The sequence below is a fragment of the Mercenaria mercenaria genome, chromosome 4, assembly GCF_021730395.1.
Source record: "Mercenaria mercenaria strain notata chromosome 4, MADL_Memer_1, whole genome shotgun sequence".
Classification (NCBI taxonomy): Eukaryota; Metazoa; Mollusca; class Bivalvia; order Venerida; family Veneridae; genus Mercenaria; species Mercenaria mercenaria.
The window spans coordinates 91,096,007-91,118,936 of record NC_069364.1 but is presented as its reverse complement, the minus strand read 5'-3'; the positions used below and the strand labels follow the sequence as shown (position 1 = coordinate 91,118,936).

The following is a 22,930-nucleotide window of genomic DNA, read 5'->3' as shown; positions in this document are numbered from 1 at the left end:
TAAATATCAAAACCCCAGTCTAAATATAGATTTTTTATTCTTATAAAATGTTGTAAGTAAGCCTTCTGATTGGCTAGCGGAATGGTCGTCAGAACGAGGCTATCAATAGCACGTCTTCAGATTCTAAGTATAGCGTAATAGATGTACTTTAGTCAGATTGCATCATGGAAATACAAAGGTTACAGTTAGTTTGTGGTGTGTCTTTAAGGTAACTTGACAATAGCCACTACTGACCTTGACACTTTATAGGGAAAATTACAAATATATATAACTCTCAAAATTAGAATTGACGCTCAAACAAGAGCTGGCACTATTAGTGACAAACGCCCCCGAGGTGTGTCCAAGAATGCTACAGTTCTATGCGCAAAATATGCCAGAATAGTTTAGGTATGACTCATTTTTCGGCCGACCGCCTCGGTAGCCTAGTGGTAGAGCGTCCGCTTCGAGTGCGGGAGGTCGTGGGTTCGATCCCCGGCCGCGTCATACCAAAGACGTAAAAAATGGTACTAGCAGCTTCTTCGCTTGGCGCTCAGCATTAAGGGGATAGTGCTAGGACTGGTCAGCCCGGTGTCAGTATAATGTGACTGGGTGGGGTATCATGCCACGTGTCTACGGCGTGATATTCCAGTGAGGCAGCACTATAAAGTTGGGCATTGTGCTCACTGCTACAAGTAGACACCGTCGTTTATATGAATGAAAAATTGTTGAAAAAGACGTTGAACCCGAACACACACACACACACACACATTTTTCGACCAGATAAAAAAGTTCTCCGAAGGTAACCTTGACCTTGGAGCTACGGTCTGGGTCTTGAGCATGACACACCAACTCATCATAGGGAAAAATTGTGACAAGTAATGTTTGATGAATGGCAGAGTTATTGACCGGACAAGAAACATAAAATGTTAACTTTTGACTTCTAAGTTTGACTTTGACTTTGAAGCTACAGGTCTTGGACTTGCGTCTGACACGTCATTTCAATATAGGGAACGTTTATGCCATGTATTTTTAAAATGTCTTCATCGATGGAAGAGTTATGGAACGGACAAGAAACACACCATGTAAACCGTTAACCTCTAAATGTGACATTGACCGTGGAGCTAGTGGTCTGGTTGTTATGCATGACACGTTTTCTCGTTATCGGGGAATATTTATGCTAATTAATTTCGAAATTTCTTGATTAATGACAGAGTTACGAACCGGATATGAAACAGATCCTTTTAACCTTTCACTTGAATTCTAAGTGTAAACTTGATCTTGGAGTTAGGGGTCTGGGTCTTGCGTATTGCCTCCCTATGGTAAACATTCATGCCAAGTTGTTTCAAAATCCCTTCATGGATAACAGAGTTATATACCGGACACGTATAGATCTTATTAAGCTATGACTTCTAAATATGACCTTGACCTTGGAGCAAGGGATCTGGGTCTTGCGCGTGTCTGATTATGGTTACCATTTATGCCAAGATATTTCAAAATCCTTTCATGGATGGCAGAAATATGGACCGGACACAAAAAATGACCCTGTTAACATTTGAACTCTAAGTCTGACCTTGACCTTGGAGCTAGGGTTCTGGGTCTTGCCCTTGACATATTGTCTCATTTTGATATACCTTTATGCTGAGTACTTTTAAAACCTCTTGATGAATGGCAAAGTTACGATCCGGACACGAAACAGACCCTATTTATGTTTGACTTCTAAGTGTGACCTTGACCTTGTAGATAGGGGTCTGAGTATTACACATGAAACGTCGTCTCATTAAGGTTAATATTTATGCCAAACTATTTCAAAATTCCTTCATGGATGACAGAATTACAGCCCGGACAAGAATTTACAAAGTTACGGTCGGACGGATGGACAATGCGATTTTGATATGACCACCTTCGGGGGCATTAAAATAAAATGACATATTGTAGTGTAAATAAAAAGTTATTTGCTGAAACATCGTTAAGGGGACGCATACTTTGAAATTAGATAAAAGTGGGTGGGGTATTATAAAATTTACCTGCAAAAAAGTACAAGGTTTTGGTAAATGAAATGAATACTGTTTCAACTGTTATAAGTACACAAAGGATTGCTCACTAAAATAAAAATGAGAAAAACTGAAACAAGAAAGTTATTGTTGAATTACATAAGACTTCTTGTGTACATTCAAAGTCAACAATTAAGACTTTTTGGTGCGAAAATAATAGTGCTTCACTTTGTCCAAACATTTATCAATGTCCTACAGATTCTAATTTAAAGAAAGAATGTGAAATAAGTTCACTGTCTTGCTTTTCATTTCGCATATGTGAGCTAAAACACATTATTTAGTTTGTTTACAAAGTAGTGCATAAGAAAAGATACGGTGGTCAATGAATGCCACATTCCAAAACTAAAAGAGTATATTCCCCTTAATATCGTTACAGAAGACTAGTGGCTTACAATAAAGGCCTAGAAATGTTGCCATTATTAATTTTTAACTTGGTATTCATGAACTACAATGCACTTAAATATCAAAACACATTCAACAAACTTTTGATAATGTATTGTCTTAAAAATCCCTAAAATAAGGTATGAAATTTGGTTGAGAGGTCCAATCAATGTGTATATGTGCAAAAGCAACATTCTAATCTTGTTCACAAAAGTTACTAATACACAGCAGGAATGTCAATGATCAAAACTGGACGAATATACAGTTATCCTCACTTAAATGTCATTTATAATTTGTCCTTGAATTCTCCACCATACTTTTCATAACTCTGTTTGCACGAGTTGCACGAGAATGCTGTCATTCACGTAAAAAAACGGGGTCAAATAAGTTGTAAATGCAATATCATCTAAACGTAATTAATGGATTATGCAGTTCAAGATAAACTATATCTCATAACGTAACGAACATGTATAATGTTGTAACAACAACTTTACTTACACTGATTTAAGTAGCAGTCGGTTTATAAGTGACTTTATTGATTCATTTTGTGTTTTGTTATTGTTGTCAAAAAGTATAACGGAAGTGCCTCACAACTGAAGCGGAAACCAGTTTGATGCGCAAAGTAGTCCACTGTAAGTAATATTTTTTGACAAATGTCCACAGAAATTAATAATTTTCTAATATTAAAGACGAATATCTGAATAGGATTCATTATTTGATAAGAAATTATAATCATCGACATGTTTTTTTAAAAATCGTGCTGACATCTAAGTTGTCTCCCGTTGTTTATTAGAGTTACCTTTCGTCCGGCGCAGTAATACATTTGCAGTGAATCGCCGAGAAGTCGTGGGAAAATTAAAAACCATGTAAACAAACGTAAATTAACCACCTTTTCAAGATGAATTTCAAATGATCGACATTATGCATTTAACCCGCCTGACCTGTGTAGCATCTTAGATATCTGTTCTAAGGTATTCATTGTGTAGAATGTCATGTTATGCCCTTGCAATGCTAATCCCACTCTGATTTTTTTGTTTACATTTTTTATCAATGAGAAATATGGCGTCCATCCCGAGATGAACAGACGTGGCGTTAAATTTTTACATGTTTAAGCAAACCTGGTGTGTTAGAAAGAAAATCTCATCCCTTCAACATTATTTAGAACACTGTTATTGTAAAAAACCTGTATTTTCCTTATACAAAAGCTTAATATTTTGTGTTGAATGTACTTTCACAAAGACCTCTGTTTTCCTATTACATTCATAGTACCACATCCTTATCCACAAAATACTGAATATTACAGGTGTCCATCAGTATTATATCAGTTTAGGAATATGTTTTTTATTTTCCCACCATCGATTTCTTGAATATGCACCCCTTCCGCATTGCTGTATGAACTGTGAATGTAGCAATATGCGTCCCCTTAAAGGATGTAAGGATGTTATTATTAAATAAAAACCTAAAATTATCAACTGCTTTTGTAAAATTCTTGAAATAGATATATACTTAATAACTTAATAACAACAAAATATAATAACAAAATCTAAAAAGTAGATCCCTCGGAAGCAACGAGGACAAGACAAATAGTGAATATTGCAGACTCGATTTGATTGAGACCGCATTAGCTCTAGTTGGTTTAATTTGTACGCTAGTCAGCAGTGTACATGTATTTAGAAAATTAACAACCATGCTTTGCACGGAATGTCACGGATCAGAGGGATAGACTGGCTATATTCATCACTACAACCCGGCAAACTGTAGGAAATCTAAAGTGGTAGTATATTCATGGCATGCACAAACATATGATTAAATAAGTTTCAAACCATACACATACACCCATTACTTATCATTTATGTTGAAAAAAAATACTGTTATACATATTTCCTTGTCATAAAACCATGCAACATTTATCAGCCATCTTACTGGAAATTCACTGAACTTTCGAATTAAAGGCTGAAATATTTTCTGATTGGCATTTCTCAACACTTTCCTAAAGTTATTTCCTTCAAATTTGAAGTATTTGCTATCATAAAAAATAGGTGACCACCATAAGAAATGAGTTTGAATTTTTAACCCCTATGTCACACTTTTGCTTCATTATTTTGAAAACCACCCATGTATGTTCCACATGTGCACTTTTGTTGTAGGTAGTACTGGTAAAAAGAATGGCACAATTTTATCGTGTTTGTAAATTTGAAAGTTCAAGTTCAACTTTCAGTTTGGAAATTTGACTATTTCTTGAAATATACGTGTACATCACCACAAAATAGACATCCTAGAGCAATATGTCTGCTACATAATTACAAAACAAAATTGAATTTATTTTTCAAAAATTATATACGAAACTGTCTAGTATATTATAAGTTTTAAGACAATATAACGAAAGGCATTGTACAGAAGTACGTGTGATTGGACACCTTTTCAGACATATGGATGAACATTTTCTTTAAAACTTTTGCTTTCTATTCATTATAATCGTTGTTTTTCAATTGATATAAGACTTTATTATTTGTATGTTTTGAATCTATAAGACATACTTTCATACTACAAAATGTTTACGATATGAGATTTTTAGTATTGGTTCAATAAGTCCATCTGAACGAAATAATAACAATAATATATTCCGTTAGATACTAAGGTTACGGTATTTATAATGTGTATTACTTCTGCTTTCGCTATTGAATAACATGCAAAGAGCGGTCTTTAACTTATCTTAAATTGAGTTGTTCATCTTTATAACTGATTAGATAAGGAGAGCGGTGATCTAGTGGTTTAAGTATCTGTCGCTAAATCCGGGGCTGGTGGGTTCGAGCCTCACTGGGAGCACGATATGCCACCAGTACTGTTATACCAGGAAGCGGTCTGAAGATCAGTTCAAATAAGCTTAAAGCTTTCATCACAGTCAAGCTAAAAATTTATAAGTATAAACTGAAGCAGATGAGTTTAAACAGACTGGTACGTTACATGAATATCATATAAAAATTTGTCGCCACTTACACGAGCAGTGACACGTTTTTTTTTCTTTTTAAACAAAGTAAAATAAAAATTGATTTATGAACATCGTACCTCGGAAACGACGTTTAAGCTCATCCAAATCCTGTCTTGTTATTTCCTTGCTCAGTTCTGTGACAAAATTGTTTAATTGATAACTATCTGGCGGCGGTCGTAGTTTTCTTGCTTTAGAAGCCATAACTAAAAAGAAAAACATCAAAGCTAATTAGTTGTATACTGTCATTTAAAACCCACTGGTGGTGCTAAATTTTATTGTAGTCGATACGAAATATTGGTCTCGAAAATAAACGAATTATTTCGAAACACTGCCATTTTCTAAGAGCGATATCATCACAAACAGACAAAGTACACGGCTTGAACGAATTATTTCTACAAAAGTGAAGAGATATATCTATTTTTAAAAATATTAATTATCTTAATAAGACATTGAGGCCAATCAAAACTGTTAGTTCAATAAAATGAACGTTTTAATTTACTCCTTTGTTGTGGTGAACTGTGTTGTAAATGTATTACAAAAGATAAATATCCACATTCTTTAATATCTAAGCTATTGAACTATCCACGATGTTTGATTGTATGTTCGTTTAATATTTTATGATCGATTTGGCAACCAGTGTTCCTTACTAATTTTCACCTTAAAATGGATTTTTACAGTCTTTGCAGTATTAATTTGCTGAATATCATTATGTTTGCCTAAGGCCTAAAAAACATTTTTTGTTTCCGGTGACATGCTAAAAAAATTAGGGTAGGTAGGTCGGAAATTTTTTTTGGATTATTTTTATATTAATTGAGACTTTTCGGAAATTATTTTTGTGTCAAAATATGAATACAAATAAGGGGGTTATGCCTTTAGAGCATCAGTAAGTTGATTTCTACACCACTGACCATGTTTAAAGCATAAAAATGCAGTTTTGCAACTTTTTGTATAAAAGATGAAACAAATATTCTCTAAGACCATAAAAACATTTAGGGTCGAGTCAAAAATTTAGGATAGGTCGGGATACCGGAAACAGACAATTTTTTACGCCTAATATAGGTTTCAGAGGTACAGTTTAATGTCTAGGAATGTGGTAGTCTTCAACTCAATACGTTAAGCGTCATGGAAAAAACTTAAGACAGTGTCATGGAAACAGGCACATTGTTTTCTAATTTTGGAGCCGATTGGTGGATTTCCAATCCCGATCATTTTAACTTCGGGATGTCCTTACAACTTATCTTATTATGTGGAATGGTATCAAAGGCGATGGTATTTATATATCAAAATCGGTTAATATCAATATACACAGCTCCGAATGTTTGAAACATCAGTATGTGTCTAATAATTGTAAAATCTACGATTCTTGTTAAATGCAAATTGACATTACAATCAAACACCATTGTAATCTATCTTCAAACAAAGTCGCACTGGATAACTATCTTGCTTATACTCTTACTTTCATTTAAAGAAAATAAGAGAATATATTCTTTCGCACTGATGGGATTTTCCCGTGTTTTTGTCGGTGCTGGAAAAACTCGCCATAGACGCCGGCGTGTATGTTTGTTCGTTTTGTCCTCGTGTGTTTGCTGTGTGTGCGAGTGTGTGTGCGTGTTTGTGGTGTGCACGTCTGCGTGCTTTGGGTTTCGTTTTGGGGAGGCTGCGTTTTTGGTACGTGGCATTCCCTGTTTGATATTTGTCTTTGGTTTTTTTCACGTGTAGTTGTATGAATTAATGCGTAATTTCATAGGCTACTATTGTCAAAAAGTGCTTTAATATCTATTACTGGTTGTTGGGGCGAACGGATATATTCAGCGCTCGGGTAACTGTGTTTTCTTGTTATAGTCGGTAGAGCCTCGTCACGCGTATAGAGTTTCTGGTATAGTTGTGGTGGCATCGTTATTCAAATATTTAAATTGTAAATTTTGACAGGAAATATTCAAGTTTATTCTAATTGATAAGATATTCGTTTAGTATTAATATTCATAATTTCTGATGTTTCTATGACATTTTTACTAATGTTACACGAAAATAACTGCCAATTGAATTACGCGAAATTGTGTTTCACGTCCTATCATTAATTACTTGCTAATCATTTAATCAAACACTTTGTTTCAATTCTTTTCTTTTTGTTATATCTTCACTTAATTTTGTAGCACTAGTAGTCAGATAACAGTTTTATACCCGGTTACGAGTCATAAGAGGTATATCAATCAAATTATTATTGTATTCTGTTTAGTATACGATATAGTAAAGTTCATAAACGTAAAATTGAAATCAGTCGAACTTTTAGAATATTGTTAATGTCTTACCTCATATCACTAAAGCATTTCTCTAGCAATGCTGGAATGGAACGTTTTATATACTAGTGGTTCTATATCATTTACGATGGAACGCCTAGGCTGTCTTATGTTTAGAATGACTGATATGCCTGGTTAAATGTCGTTCTGTTGAGTCCGAGATACAATATGCTGGGTGGAAATCCCAATGTGTCCAGTTATTGAAGTGTTATGTTGTGTGCTGATTATATTTTCTTCAGTCAAGTCAATGTATTGTTAGGTGCTATAGTCGTTATGTTCAGTTCTTGAAAGAAACAGGCATGTGGTAACAAAATTATTTTCAGTTAAAAAGATGCATTGTGGGGTGTTACAGTTATTATGTTCAGTTATAATAATATTCTGTTTTGTGCTAAACTCATTATGTTCAACCATGAAAATAAACACTTTAGTGGTACTATCACTATGTTTAGCTGAGCCAGTGTATTATTGAGTAGTACTTTCATTATTTTCACTTGCAATGATACCGGTATGCTCTTGGGTGTTATGTTCAGTCGTGAAAAAGAACTGTTAAATGGTACTATCATTATGTTGTGTGCTGATTATATTTATTCAATCAAGTCAATGTGTTGCTCGGTGTAAAGGTCGTTATGTTCAGTTCTTAAAATAAACAGGCATGTGGTAACAAAATTATGTTCAGTTAAAATGATCTATTGTGGGGTGTTACAGTTATTTTTTTCAGTTATAATAATATGCTGTTGGTACTCTACTCATTATGTTCAACCATGAAAATAAACAGTTGAGTGGTACTTTAATTATGTTTAGCTGAGGCAGTGTATTATTGAGTAGTACTTTCATTATTTTAAGTTGCAATGATATGCTCTTGGGTGTTATATCAATTATGTTCAGTCGTGAAAACGAACTGTTAAATGGTACTTTCATTATGTTGTGTGCTGATTATATTTTATTCAGTCAAGTCAATGTGTTGTTCGGTATAAAGGTCATTATTTTCAGTAATAACTGTAACGCCCAACAACACATCATTTTAACTGAAAATAATTTTGTTACCACATGGCTATTTATTTTAAAAACTGAACATAACGACCTTTACACCTAACAACACATTGATTTGACTGAATAAAATATAATCAGCACACAACATAATGATATTACTATTTAACAGTTCTTTTTTACAACTGAACATAATTAATATAACACCCAAGAGCATATCATTGCAGCTGAAAGTAATGTGAGTACTACTCAATAATACACTGTCTCAGCTAAACATAATGATAGTACCACTCAACAGTTTTTTCTCATAGTTGAACATAATGAGTTTAGCACCAAACAGCAGATCATTATAACTGTACATAATAATGTAACACCCCACAGTGCATCTTTTTAACTGAAAATAATTTTGTTACCACATATCTGTTTCTTTCAAGAACTGAACATAACGACTATAGCACCCAACAATACATTGACTTTACTGAAGAAAATATAATCAGCACACAAAATAACACTTCAATAACTGGAAACATTGTGATTTCCACCCTCAATATTGTATCTCGGACTCAACAGAACGACATTTAACCAGGCATATCAGTCATTCTCAACATAAGACAGTCTAGGCGTTCCATAATTTGCAGCTGGTAAGTACACGTTTTAAACTAAATTCTTTGTCATAAATATATAACCTTTTGTACTTTGTACGGTGTTATGATACTATTTTTGGTATTTATAGATAACCGATATATATTTACTGCTGATTTCATTTTTCAAACTTGCTTACGCAATACACTCGAATTATCATAAGATTGTCACACATAAGTACATTCCGTACAAGTTCGTACTTTTTAGTCGTTTGATGCTTGTCATTATGGAAAAGCGATATGTTATGAAACAAATGTATAATTAATTGAAATACTACTAATTACACTAAGTACAAAGTGACGGTAATTCTAATGGCAGCGTGTGTCGCTAAGTTATTGACGAAGAAGTTAGTTTTATATGAATTAGAAAAGCAATTGTTTTTCAATTTTTGATTTTTGTTTCATATACTGAAACCATGTTATTTCCTATACATAAATTTCGTGGCTTTGGTCAAAACGGCTCATGGGGTCTTAAAATTCATGGATGTCAAAGTTAATGGTAGTTCTGTACGTTTGATAAACCGGAAGCAATGGCGTGACGTCATTTATCCAGATAACGTTGCCTGGACTCTGGATACGGAAATGAAAATCGTTTTATGAATAAATGACAACCCCTTGAGTAAACTTATTAAAACGGCAACGTTATTGTTCTTCTAAAGATATAATATATCATAAAACCGTTTGACACGTTAGATAATTCCAAATAACGTGTAATGTGTGGATCTCTTTAATCATGTGTAAATATCTAAAAAAACAAGCACATGAACATATAAGTTTTATTCCATCATATGATAGACTAGGTGTTTTTTTATAATTGTACAAAGTTTTCTTCAAAATCTAGAGAAACTTCTACCCACGAAAATGTTATCAAATGTGTGATTTTCCCGTAGACGCCCATTTGGAAAACTTGTGTGGGGTTCAAATTTTTCAAATCAGTATAGCAAAAAACCAAGCATGCGACCCTACCTTTTTGATTTACCAGATTTTCTAGGTATATTCTGAAGTTTTGAAAAATCAACTTTTTATAAAATACTTGATTGTAGAAAAAAAAATGATCCGAACGTGCAGTACTACTTTAAATGGTAGTATATAGATTTGCTGTGTTCGTCGAGCTTAAATCTAAACCACAAAATCCACGAAAATTAGTCCATAACTAAAATTATTGATACTACGGAATATCAGATTAGGTAGGTAGGGTAGGGTAGGGTAGGGTAGGTAGGTAGGTAGGTAGGTAGGTAGGTAGATAGATAGATTATTCAAACAAAAGACAATATACCTATGAGTTCACAACATGTAAATAAATGTAAACATGACATAAATGCAGAAAAGCATCAGTGGTATATCATAGATGGACGGATTCAATAGCGTTATCTTTAGATATGACGATGACGTTTACTATTTTTTGACATTCGTATTAAATTGTACAGACCATGACTAGTTTACGATAAAATGTGCAATGTTACTTCCGTGTTTATGTTAAATGGACTTAAACCTTGGAAAAAAACTGTTCGGCCTCCACGAATTGTCGGTCATTGTAATTATATCTACAATACATTAAGCTTATACTGTTTTTCATACTTTATACTAATTGTCGTCTGCATGGGCCGATGTAATAATTTTCGAAGGTTTGTGAGTTCTGATCTTTGGATTCCATAATCATGTAAAATAGTAAAAAAGTATAAAAAGTGAGGTTTATCAACTGTTTGTGAAAAAAATATCTCAATAATCAGTATAGTAGGTAGTCATAATTGTAAGTCAGAAATAAAGATTTAAATATGTAGTGTAAATATGATGCAGACGGAGAAAAGTGATTAGTAAAATATTAGGTTTCTTTTCTCAAATCCTTTAAATGTATAAGTCGATAGTTTTTTAATTATTGTCGGATTCTCTGATGACCACAATTCAACAAATTTCAGGGTATTCGGTCTTTTCCAATAATATTTATGTAACTGTATTCTAAATTCATTAAAAAGTTTGCGTTCCAACAAAAAATGAAATTCATCTTCTAATGTATTACAGTATAAGCATTTCCTTTCATTTCTTTCAATATTTCTAGGTTTACGCTATCTTCTTGTCTCGATCGCTAATCTGTGTGCAGAAACTCTTAATCTTGTCAAAGCATATCTATTTTTTATATTAATTTTATTGTATCTAAATACAAGGAGCATCTGAAAAGTAGTGTCAACAGTGGCGGGCTATCCATACCTCATTCATTTCCAAGAAATGACTATGTGAGACCTTCAAAGTACTCTCCACCTGACTGTACACACTTTTCCAGGGTCTAAAGCCACTCAGAAAATGCATTTTGAAAGCGCTCTTTAGGTACACTGTTTATACACTGGTATAGAGCGCTTCCAACTGCGCTGCTAGTTTCAAAGCGGCGCCCCCTTAAGCATGATTTAATGTATGGGCTCAACCAAAAGTCACAAGGGGAGAGATCAGGGCTATATGGTGGGTGTGGTAAAACCTTAATATAATTCTCTTTGAGGTATTCCTGTACTACGGTTGAACGATGGGACGGGGCGTTGTCATGTAGCAGCTTGATGCCATGCGCCCCTGTCCTTTGGCGTTTTGCTTGTGTAGTGGTCGAGAACAGCAGAGAGGACATTTTCTTTGTAAAATGTACCAGTAACACTAATGTGTTCAGGGACAGGGACTTAATAGCATCTTAATGTTTCCCTACTCGTTATGAAATTGATACTGTCACTCCGTATTCCAACAATAGAAAACAGAAGGGAAAAGAGTCATTTTTCATAAATGACCATTTTTCAAATAGATATTTCGTACTTTTATAATTTTAGTACAAAATGTATCTACGTATGTGCGCAAACTACAAAGTATGAAGATTTTAATGGTGTTTTTAAAAATGAAATTTATCATGATCTTAATGCTTCCCTAATTAATTTAAATCAGTCATGTTTTAGCAAAATAACTTTTCTGGCCATTCAACAGGATTACATAGCTAGACCTATTACATGTATTAGTATACTGATGGTCGATTACAATATGATTGTGTTTAATCCTGTCTGACATATTTCTGTTGATGTTTTTTTTCTTTTCTTTTTTTTTTTTCATCTAAAACTTTTTTCTTTTTTTTAAATCAATTTTTTGATTTCTTTATTTTTTGCTATGTTTAATCGTTAAATGGACAAGTACAGGTGCAACCAATTACCTAAAAGAAACTTATCGTGCATTTGGAAAACTGTGAAAATAATGCGACAAATTGACAGAATGGGCTAATACGATATGATTGGAACACAATGGAGGAAATCATTTAAATGTTTCCTTACGCGTTTCCTCAGTTTCCTACCAGTAGAAATGCTTTATTTGGAGATGTTCACATAAATTTAGAAAAATTGTGACATTCACTCAGTTGTTTAAATGCTTCGAGAATATTGTAAATAACATTTGGCTAAGATTGAAAGTACAATTAAGGCAACTTATTATTGAAATCGATTTGATTTTATCCAGTGATATTACATTCCAATAATGGTGATTGCATGACTATGAGAAAATCATTTTCCCATTATTTTGTAAGTTTTCTATAAAAATGTAATGGAAGGATCACCTTCACCGGTATGACTTTTTTCATTATAATTATGATAATATAAGATATTGAGTTTTCACTGTAATACATTAGTTTTATTATCATTATTATTTTTATTATCATTACAAATATCATATTATTATATTACTCTTAGTATGATTATTATTATTATTTCACATTCTCGGAAGGAAAATTAATTTCTTTCAACTCCGCTGCACTCACCTTCATGGTCTAGTTGGGACCTGCTGTGCTAATTGTTAAGCAGCAGATAATATGGAAGTTGTTTATTGGATTTGGGGGTGGAATGCAATTGAAATGTGAAATGAATCAGCTTAAATCAAATTATCATATTTTATACCTTTGACTGAATATTTCTGTCATGCGCATCAAACATATGCTGCAAAATAAACTTGTGCTTTTATTTTTTATTTTTTTTCACTAATTGACAGTAAATATAAATCTGAAAGCTAAAATATTTAGATTGTTTCTATTATTCCTTAATTGACAGTTATTATTATTATTATTATTTAGTGATAATCTAGGGTATCGCATCAGAGTTCTTTCTTTCTCAAAGGGTAATGTTTGTTTATGGCAAATTTTATTGTTTTTTTTTTTTAAGATATGAATTTATTTTTCCGTTGAAACTTTCAGTCAGTTTTTAATAAGTTATGACTTGGGTGCAAGGAATATCCCTGAAATTCGAGAGAAACAGTGGTTTTACAAATTTCTAGCTTGCACCCTTGTTTAGTCATTATTGCTATTCTTTCTAACATTTTTGACACCTAAATTCTACAAAATTCAATAAAATTGATTAAAATGTAGGACAGTACCAACATACTATTTAGCATAATTTCGCACCTAATCACGTGTCAGCGCTAATGACCTTAGGGTAAATTGCTAAAACGTTATATGTACATTAACCGAATATCGATTTTCACCAGGTAGCACGTTAATCCTCTGGTCTGGCCTAAAGGAAACAATCCAGATATGCAGGCATACAGACACTAAATAGAAAAATGGCGCGAAAAAAATGGTAGTCGCGTAATGGCGGATACAAATAGTCCTCAGTTTTTTGCTCTGTAGAGCTATTTTCCTTTTTTTTCTTTGCATTTTTTTTGCTAAAATCACATGACAGATCTATGCTTGACATGTAGGTAGCATTTTCATAATGAAATAACAACAGGACAAAATTTTTCATGGAAACCTAGATCATACATCACCAGTATAATTTGGGGTCTCATGTTTTAGCTGATTTTGCAGTTTGTGTGTTTGACTGAAATTATTTTTCTTGCATCAAACATGACCCCCACTTTTCTTTTGATTTTGATTTAGCACTGACAATATTCTTTAAGAAAATGTAGGTTGCAGACATTTAAAATGGGTCCTGATGTGTGCTGCGGCCTTTGGAAATAGGTCAATTTTATATAGAATAAAGAACAACAACTATTTAGTGTGTTATAACCTGCACGAAATGCCAGATAATCAAGGGAGACTACGATGTAAAATTGGCTATGAAAGCTGGCAATGGCAGGGCGGAAGTTTTTTCTATTCAATCCCTCTTTTGCTCAGGGGTCAATGAATGTGGTATTCAGCGTGCACAAACCTTACGCAGGTTTAGCCTTTCTTTAAAAATCGGAAAAACCGCTGACGAATTAAGACCCGACATTTCTCCCATCTGATCCACTGTGCATCTTGCATCTTTCTCGATTATTACTGTCATCACATCAATGTCTTTGTCAGACACAGCAGTCATAGGGCGCCCAGGACGGACCTCATGTTTGGTGCTGGTTCACCCCTCTTTAAAGAGAGACACCCATCGGGCAATAGTACGGTATGGCAGCGCACTATCCCCGTGTATTTTGTCCAAGTCGGCTTTAATTTCTGATGCGCCGATGCCAAGCAGTCCGCGTATCTTACAATTGCAGCTAGATTCAGCCATATTTTTTTTCAGCCAGTATGATAGATGTATTTCAACTGCTAATTAAAAGTGCTTTTGCACGTGGTTTTAGTGCCATTTCTGGTCAGTTGGACAGAAAAATCAATAATCTTTCTATTGATATGCCACACTTGTGGGTGCACGTGCAAATGGTGAAAATACTGGACTGTTGCCACTATATTTCAAATGCTCCTCGTATATCTTATAACTAAATTCTGAAACATTTTATATGTTGAGGCGCATGTTGAATTACTTAATTCTGCATTCCATTCTTGACTTAACGTATCTTTAAGGGTTTGTTTTAGTTCATAAATAATTAGATTGTCGTTTCCTACTCCTTGAAATAACAAAACATAATAAAATCCTAAATTTTCTAATGTAGATTTAACAGATTTTGCCTAGTTATTCTTATTTGGGGGTTTCCATGTCTTCAACCATCATTATAAATTTGTTTAATGTACTTTTCATTGTTGTTTTTAATTATCTTTAACCAATATTTTATGACCCCGACTATTCTGTTATATTTGAGTGGCATCCTGCCAAGTTCTCCATATATAAAGTTGTTTTGTGTTTGTAATTTAACAACTAAAAGGTTCATGCAGAAGTGTAATTGTATATTTTCTATTCCTACAGTCATTAATCCCCCAGACTTCACTTCCATTTTTTAAGATGGGTGTACTCAGTTTATCAACAAGGTCAAGTATGTGTTTAAATGTGAGGTCATTGAAATTATGTAGATAAATTTAAAGTTTAAATGTTGCTTTTAATACCTGTCCTGACAATGCATCATATGTTTTAGAAAATGGGCCACCTGTAGTAAAGACTATCCCTAAATATGTAAATTTCTTGACAATTTATATTTCCGTGCCATCACATCATATTATGTATTTAGTGTGTATTATCTTAAACGAAACACACATAGTACTGTTAATAAAAAGTAACTTGTTAATAATTTAAAGATCTCTCTGGGGGCACGACTGCGCATGTGTGAGAATGACGTCAGAGCAGGTGCTCGGCGGTAATATCGGATTCTATAAATAGTAACTCATTTGCATATAAGAATAGAAGACAGTACGCATGCGTGGTTGACATTTTGAATTGTACTTTAGAATAACAACAAATGTTTCTTTTAAGAATGACATCAGAGGTTTTTTTTAGAATGTTCTATTTACAGAAATTGTCTCCCAGAAGTATACGAAGCAGACACGTATACCGATCTACGGCGTGGTCGGGCACATTGAGGGTCAGGTGCTCAGCCCTAGACGGGGAGAATACATGAAGTATAAGACAAAATATATTACATGAAAATCACATTAGATAATACATTAGTGATAACTAATTATATAGATTTATCCATTACGGATAAAAAATACTTTTGTAAGTAACCAAATCAATGTACGAAAACTTATTTTGGATACTATATGAAATAAGTAATAATACGTGTGTCCTACTTGGCGTCCAGTGACAAAATGACTCAAGTGATAAGTGTACTAGTCCTGAATGTGCAAGCTCAACTCTATTTTTCGACGTGACGTATTAAGCACGATTTTACGACTTCGTATGACCTTATGCCGCCTGAATAATGTACCAATCGGATTGCTTGGTAAGGTATTCTCGGTATTTTCAGCCATAATGACAGATTTTGTAAGAGTGGCGCTGATTGGAGGAAAGGCTGAAAATGCTTCACTCTGAGTCATGTGTGACACTGAGTGAAATGACAACGCGTTCGTCATCTATAACCTCTATAAGTACAGCACCATCGGGTTGTATGCGTACCACTTGAACAGGTGTGCGTTACCAAATATTCATCTGCTCATCCGGACATATTGCTGTTTTGTTAAGTTTTCTTGTTAAGTTATTTCTGTTTTGTTAAGTTTCCTTTCCTTAAGTTTTGTTTTTACAAAAAAAGGTTATTTGTTTTATACAGTCATTAACTCTTACCCTGCATTACAGCAACAATTTCTAACCAGTACAAATCATTACTAACCTCCAACAACATGTCCGATACTGTTAAATTTTAGACTCTAAATTTTAAATTAATCTTTCCGGTGAAAACAGTACTGTACATATTCTGAATGATAGACAAATTTGATAATAAGCTGAAGTAAGGTAAGGGTTCATGTTGCTTCCAACAATTCCAGAAATAAAGTATAGAACGTATTTCAATATTGTTTGCTTACTGTTACCATCTTTTAAGCACCAAAGGCTCAAAGTGAGCTTTTGTGATTGCTTGGTGTCCGTCGTGTGTCCCTCCACAATTTCTAAACACAGTCTTCTTCAGAACTACTGTCCTCATTTATACAAAACTTCACAGAGGCCCCTTTCAACATTGCCAAAAGATTTAAAATACAGGTTTCTGCCCATATATAACTTGTGCTTCAGTTACATCACGCCGACCATCTTTTTTAAAGATATTTCTTGTTTTAGAAAACATCATGCGTGCGTTACTCGTGATCGTCTATTTTCAAATTTTACTAGAATCCTTTGTCCCATCGAAATTCAATGGTCCTTTTGTATCGTGACCGAGAGCTGAACTTTTTTACACAAAAGATGAAAAAAAGTTTTTGTTCCATTGATATTGAAAAGACTTTTGTATCGTGACCGAGAGCTGAACTTTTTCGGATAATAGATGAAAAGAATCCTTAGTCCCATTGAAATTCAATGGGCCTTTTGTATCGTGACCGAGAGCTGAACTGATGAAAAGAAGTTTTTGTTTCATTGAAATTGAAAAGACTTTTGTAGGGCGTTATAAAGTGATTTGAGAACCCAGTTACGGTTTCTATATATATTTGCCATTGTTTTTCACTGTTGCGTATTCTATACATCAAAATGATCAGAATGTTGTTATTTTTACGATGCACCTGTATATTTCATGCTAACGTAATGACGTAAGAGAAGTTAAACCCTCGAAACGGTTTTTTAGCTTTATGGCAACCTTTTACGATATCGAGTAGAAAATGGTTACCCTCAATCGATAGAATGAGTAATAACCTTTAAAAAAAATATGGGGTTCTCGATTCTATTTTCAATCGTTTTCAAGTTATGGCCCTGTATTGGTTTTTTTAAATAAAAATTTCAAAACCCTTCTAGAGTTACTTCTACATGCCATTCTCTTACCGTTAAGAGATATTCAAGTTTGAAAACGGTAGTACACATTTGTGACGTCATCATTTGGCGTTAAATTTACAATTGACGACTTAAATTTTTAAAATGCCATATCAACCGAGTTTAATGATCTTGGTGTCAAACAAAATGCTTGACGAGAACTATCAATTTGTAGTATCCAACTGGAAATGGAATCACTCATGCCTGAAATGGTGATTTTTTTCTTTATGGCTCTGAATATACCCGTGTTTTGTATCCTACGAAATGGTTTGACAACGTCTACCAGCTTACGGTGTAAAACCGGAAGTGAAATCACTCATGCGTAGTATCAAATGAAAGGTTTCGACGAGTACTATTGACTTGTTTACATAAAAAATGTGTGGTCACTCATGCGTAAAATGCATCAAAGTAAGCTCACCAGATCCGTACACTTCGATGTCCTAGATGGCAGTGAATGAATTCCCAGGAAGAAGTACAATAAACAGAGTCAAAGCAATGTTCTGATTATTCAGTATAACAAACAGAGTTAAAGAAATGATCTGATTGGTAAGTGATATGACGCATTCTGATTCTTTCAAAAGATTTAATTCTCAAAGAAAGGTTAGCGTACTTGTTAAAACTTGTCAGAAAACAAGTTATTTGTCGGATAGTTTGGTTCAAAGCTGTTCCAAATTTAACCAGTCAATAAAATGACTCCTTTTTACATCAGCCTTGTTTTGTAAACGAGGCTCTTCCGAACGTATATATTAGAACACGCTTTAGTCAGTTGAATCAGTCTGACTTCAGAACTCAAACTTACAGCATGAAAAATTCCCATCAGTCAAATGGCATCATCAAACGACAAAGCGCAATCATCATATGCACGACTGTACTTCTTGTAATATGTACCTTGTCTTTCGCTTTAGCCTTTGCGACTAGAATTTAACTGCATACGTATATTATGAAATTAAAATGAATGAAAACCAGACCGCCTGCTTCTATATGAAACAGTACGAGCTACAGCAAAACGTATATATTTCTGTATGCAACAGAGATGTTGAAATCCTAATGAAGTTCAGACGTTTTTTAAATAACACCGCTAATATCATCGGAATACATCTTTACCTCCAGCCGTGGAAATCCATCAAACAACTTCTTACTTAAATCGACGCAGCCATCATTGAAGCCCAAAGCATACAGAAGGAATATAAGATACTGACACAAAGACTAGAAATACAATTATAAAAATAACAACACTACCGCTACCGCCGCCGCAGTCACCGCCACCGCTGCTGCCGCAGACGTCTTTTTGTCAAAAGCGTAAGAATGTCTAACAAAACTTGTAAGAAGTTAAACAATGTCTTTTTGCTAAGAAGAGACATTTTGTATCTGTTTTAAAAATGAAGCAGTGTCCTGTTCTCTAGGCGTGACGTCATGCTGAGACATCAACGTTATAAGCATAGGAGAGACGACGCAACTAGGAATTATTCACCATCATTACAAATATCGGACACTTCAAGAGAGATGACGTTTCAACATCCATTTTCTATGGTCGTTTCAGGACCTAGTGGTAGTGGAAAAACTGAATGGACCAGAAAACTACTCTTATCAAATCTTGTTACACCTCAGGCTCAGCGTATCATATTGTATATGGACAATGACAACCTTTGTATGATGAACTTTAACGTGAAATACCCGGGATCGAATTTGTACACGGTATTCTAGACTACTTAAACAATCCCCTATATATAAATGTCAGTTAAAGGAACCTTTTGGTCTTTGACGACTTGATGACTGAAGTTAAATTCGATCAAAGAATTGCTGATCTCTTTACCGAAAGCAGTCAGCACAGGAACATACCTTTGGTATATCTCACCCAAAATTTGTTACCTCAAGGTAAAGCCTGCATAGATACCGCTTTAAATACGCAGTATCTGGTGCTATTTAATAATCCTACTGACAGACAGCAATGTCTGCCACATTGGCAAGGAGAATTTACCTTTCGTCCAGTAAAATCTTAATAAAACGGTATGAACCAGCGACATCAAGACCACATGACTCTTTGGTAATAGACCTAAAATCGAGTACACCAGAACAACACCGTTTACGCGACAATATTTTTGAGGCAGACAATCCTAAAAAGAGAAAACTAATAGATGGTGAATATAAACTAGAAAACGACTTCAGTGGCGAAGGAAACTTTTCTGACAAAAATGATTATCATGATGATGAGGATGAGGATGAGGAGGATAATGATGATGATGATGATGATAATTCAGTTGAGAATTGGAATAAAACTTATGACACCAGTTCTATACAGAAACGACCTTTGTTCAGGGGACTTCCTGGTAAACGTAGAAAAGAAGAGCGATCACGTCGTGAAAAATGGGATAAGCGTTTTCAGGAACCTCACAGACAATCTATTAAGAACAATTTAAAACTAAAGTAAATAACTATGTAGATAAAGGGCTCCCTTTTGAAGAAGCTTACCGTCGCACTGCTAATGACGAATTGCCTCAACTAAGAAAGAAACTGAGACAGAATTATATCCGATTTCTAACAGACTTTTATGTGCTAATCAGCAGCAAAATCTACAGTCGCCTAAGAAACTAAAAAGTCAACACGACATGACTGTAAAAGAATCTATTCGACATGCCATTGCACGTAGAAAAGACCTGTTTGATGCGTTGTGGCCCGATCATAAAAGCAAAGAAGAGTATCCAATGGAGGATAATAATGAAGGCGATGACGATCAAGGTTCGGATGATGATGAATGAACGTTGAAAAAAGTATCGCCGTGCTTTAACTTTCACAACGCCAAAATGGGTTCCATTTAAGTGTATGATTATAAACAGCAAAAATGGGTACCGCATATCTCTGACCCAGAGAAACGGTATCAACATTTCAAAGACTTGAGGGACAGGTACGTACGCCCTGGTCATATGGGTCGTTTACATCGTGGGTAGTGGTGCTCTTCTCAGAAAAATGGCCAAGTTAAAAGAGGAACAAGAAAGGGAAGCGATACAACAAGAACAAAAAGGGGAAGAACTTCCCGTATTTAAATTAATGACACCAGTTGATATTGCTAGGACGGTTACAAAAGCATAGCGATTTGAAGCGACATAGAAATGAAATGGACAGAAATATGTCCTATGATTTGAACAGCCCACGACGTAAGAAATATCGCGAAAGCATGACACAAGATACTATTGACTGGAACGCATATAGAATTTATAATTATAAACTATGAACTTGAGGAGATGTTAAAAGAGTACCCTGTGACAATATGTGCTGCGGATCAAATTCAGATACGTAGAGGACAATACGTCATTTCAAATACGTGCACGAGCCAAGGATCAGGAAAACATTGGGTTACCTTTTATTTTCCTAAGAGAGGACCCGACGAATTTTTCGATTCACTGGGTAACAAACCAGAGCACTACAAAGTTCATTTTGATCATGTGTTTAAGAAACCTTATTTGATAAACTTCAGTCAGATACAGGATACAGATTCAGACACATGCGGGCTGTATTGCGTATATTAACATTATGAACCGATTTTCTGGACGAAAACTCAAAGACATTTTAAAACCGTTTGATGTGCAGTGCAAGAAGTTGAATGCTGACTTCGTTATGTCTTATGTCCATTTAACTTATGTGTAATAGAGTTCCGCTTAAGCCGGTGCTAGGGGGCGTGAGAGGTGTTGCACATTTCATTACCTCTCATGAACAGACTCAATCAAACCGAGTCTGCTATTATTCTTTTTGGTGCATTCTTTGCTTCCAAAGGATCGTTTTACAGATTTTATTAACTATCACAACAGCAATCTTTAAGTGCCGTGTGGCGGCTGTAAAAAGTCTCCCCGTACTTGGATTTAGTGTTGTTATATTTTCTGGTCCTTTGGGATCATGGAGTCCATTCAACTTATGTGTAATAGAGTTCCGCTTAAGCCGGTGCTAGGGGGCGTGAGAGGTGTTGCACATTTCATTACCTCTCATGAACAGACTCAATCAAATTGAGTCTGCTATTATTCTTTTTGGTGCATTCTTTGCTTCCAAAGGATCTTTTTACAGACTTTATTACTTTAGTTGATACACGTAGTCTTTAGTAGTAACTGGAAGTATGGCTTTGTTATTTATAACCCTTACATTTGAATTTAATCTAATAAAATGTAAACTGAAGCGTTGGTAGGTGTGGTGGTGGTGTACAAAAATATAACAACATATTCGTTCATTATATTTCATTTCATCAAAAACATTTCACAAAGTGATATAATGCTTCTCACTAAGCGTCTCTCGCAGCAGTTCTAAATGAAAATTACATCAATAAGATCTATACTCGGTAAAAAAAGTTCTGCACACACGGATTATAAGGTGACCATATTTTTATTATATGACACACAACAAACATGAATATACCAGATTAAACTTAATCAAAGCTTAACACAGAACTGAAAACGAAAATAAAATCCAAGTATCCGTTTTTGAGTAATCCATTAAAGAAGTTCCCAAGGGTCCTCTGTCAAAAATGGTTAAATCACTGTTTTACTATCAAACTCTAAAAATGCGTATATCCTGCACGCTGAATGTGACACTGCTTGATACCGCTGATAAAGACAAACAACAGTACTCCGGTGAATTACAAATATCGCTGCAACATTCTGGGGTCGCATACCAGCTTGTAAATGTCCCAGGGCACGGGCCCGGTCTTCATTAGTTAGTCGTCTTAACGGACGCCTTGGCAGAACATTAGCCATTACTGTGACAGTGGCCAAACTTTGAGTATGGATCACAAGTTTAGTTTCTTTTATAAAATTCATTTTACAAACAAAGTAATTAAGTTACTAGGTGTTTGATTGATCAACAATAGAATAATTACTCATATTCAGGACTTTGTCTGTGAGTATGGTCAGTGTGTGAGGAAAGAATGCAAGCAAGACTATTCTGAGCACTTTTCAAATTTACTGCTAATTTTGCAGTTTTTGAAGGCTTACCTCCATTGCATATAAACTGTTATAACTTGATCATTTATGTAACG

General features: G+C 34.6%; 3 protein-coding genes across 3 annotated transcripts in view; 1 reads left to right on the top strand and 2 right to left on the bottom strand.

Moving 5' to 3' along the window:
* LOC123552425 (uncharacterized) overlaps window positions 1-7,746 on the bottom strand; it is a 270,191-nt gene extending 262,445 nt beyond the window's left edge. Inside the window, exon 1 of the mRNA XM_053541939.1 lies at window positions 7,710-7,746. The gene's annotated coding sequence lies outside the window, so the exon portion shown is untranslated. The remainder of the gene's footprint in view (window positions 1-7,709) is intronic.
* Window positions 1-22,930, bottom strand: part of LOC123552426 (uncharacterized) — a 137,135-nt gene that overhangs the window by 7,871 nt on the left and 106,334 nt on the right. Inside the window, exon 2 of the mRNA XM_053541936.1 lies at window positions 5,478-5,603. Coding sequence (XP_053397911.1) covers window positions 5,478-5,601 — 124 coding nt within the window. The 5' untranslated portion in view covers window positions 5,602-5,603. The remainder of the gene's footprint in view (window positions 1-5,477; window positions 5,604-22,930) is intronic.
* LOC128556696 (uncharacterized) lies at window positions 19,862-20,669 on the top strand. The gene is made up of 2 exons (XM_053542329.1): window positions 19,862-20,337; window positions 20,456-20,669. Exons 1-2 carry the CDS (start codon window positions 19,862-19,864, stop codon window positions 20,667-20,669), a joined length of 690 nt encoding a protein of 229 aa, XP_053398304.1.

Coding starts and splice junctions, on each gene's coding strand:
- LOC128556696 (XM_053542329.1), top strand. CDS start 19,862: ATGTCTGCCACATTGGCAAGGAGAATTTACCTTTCGTCCAGTAAAATC. Junction 20,338..20,455: donor AAGAACAATTTAAAACTAAA/GTAAATAACTAT, acceptor GATTTCTAACAG/ACTTTTATGTGCTAATCAGC.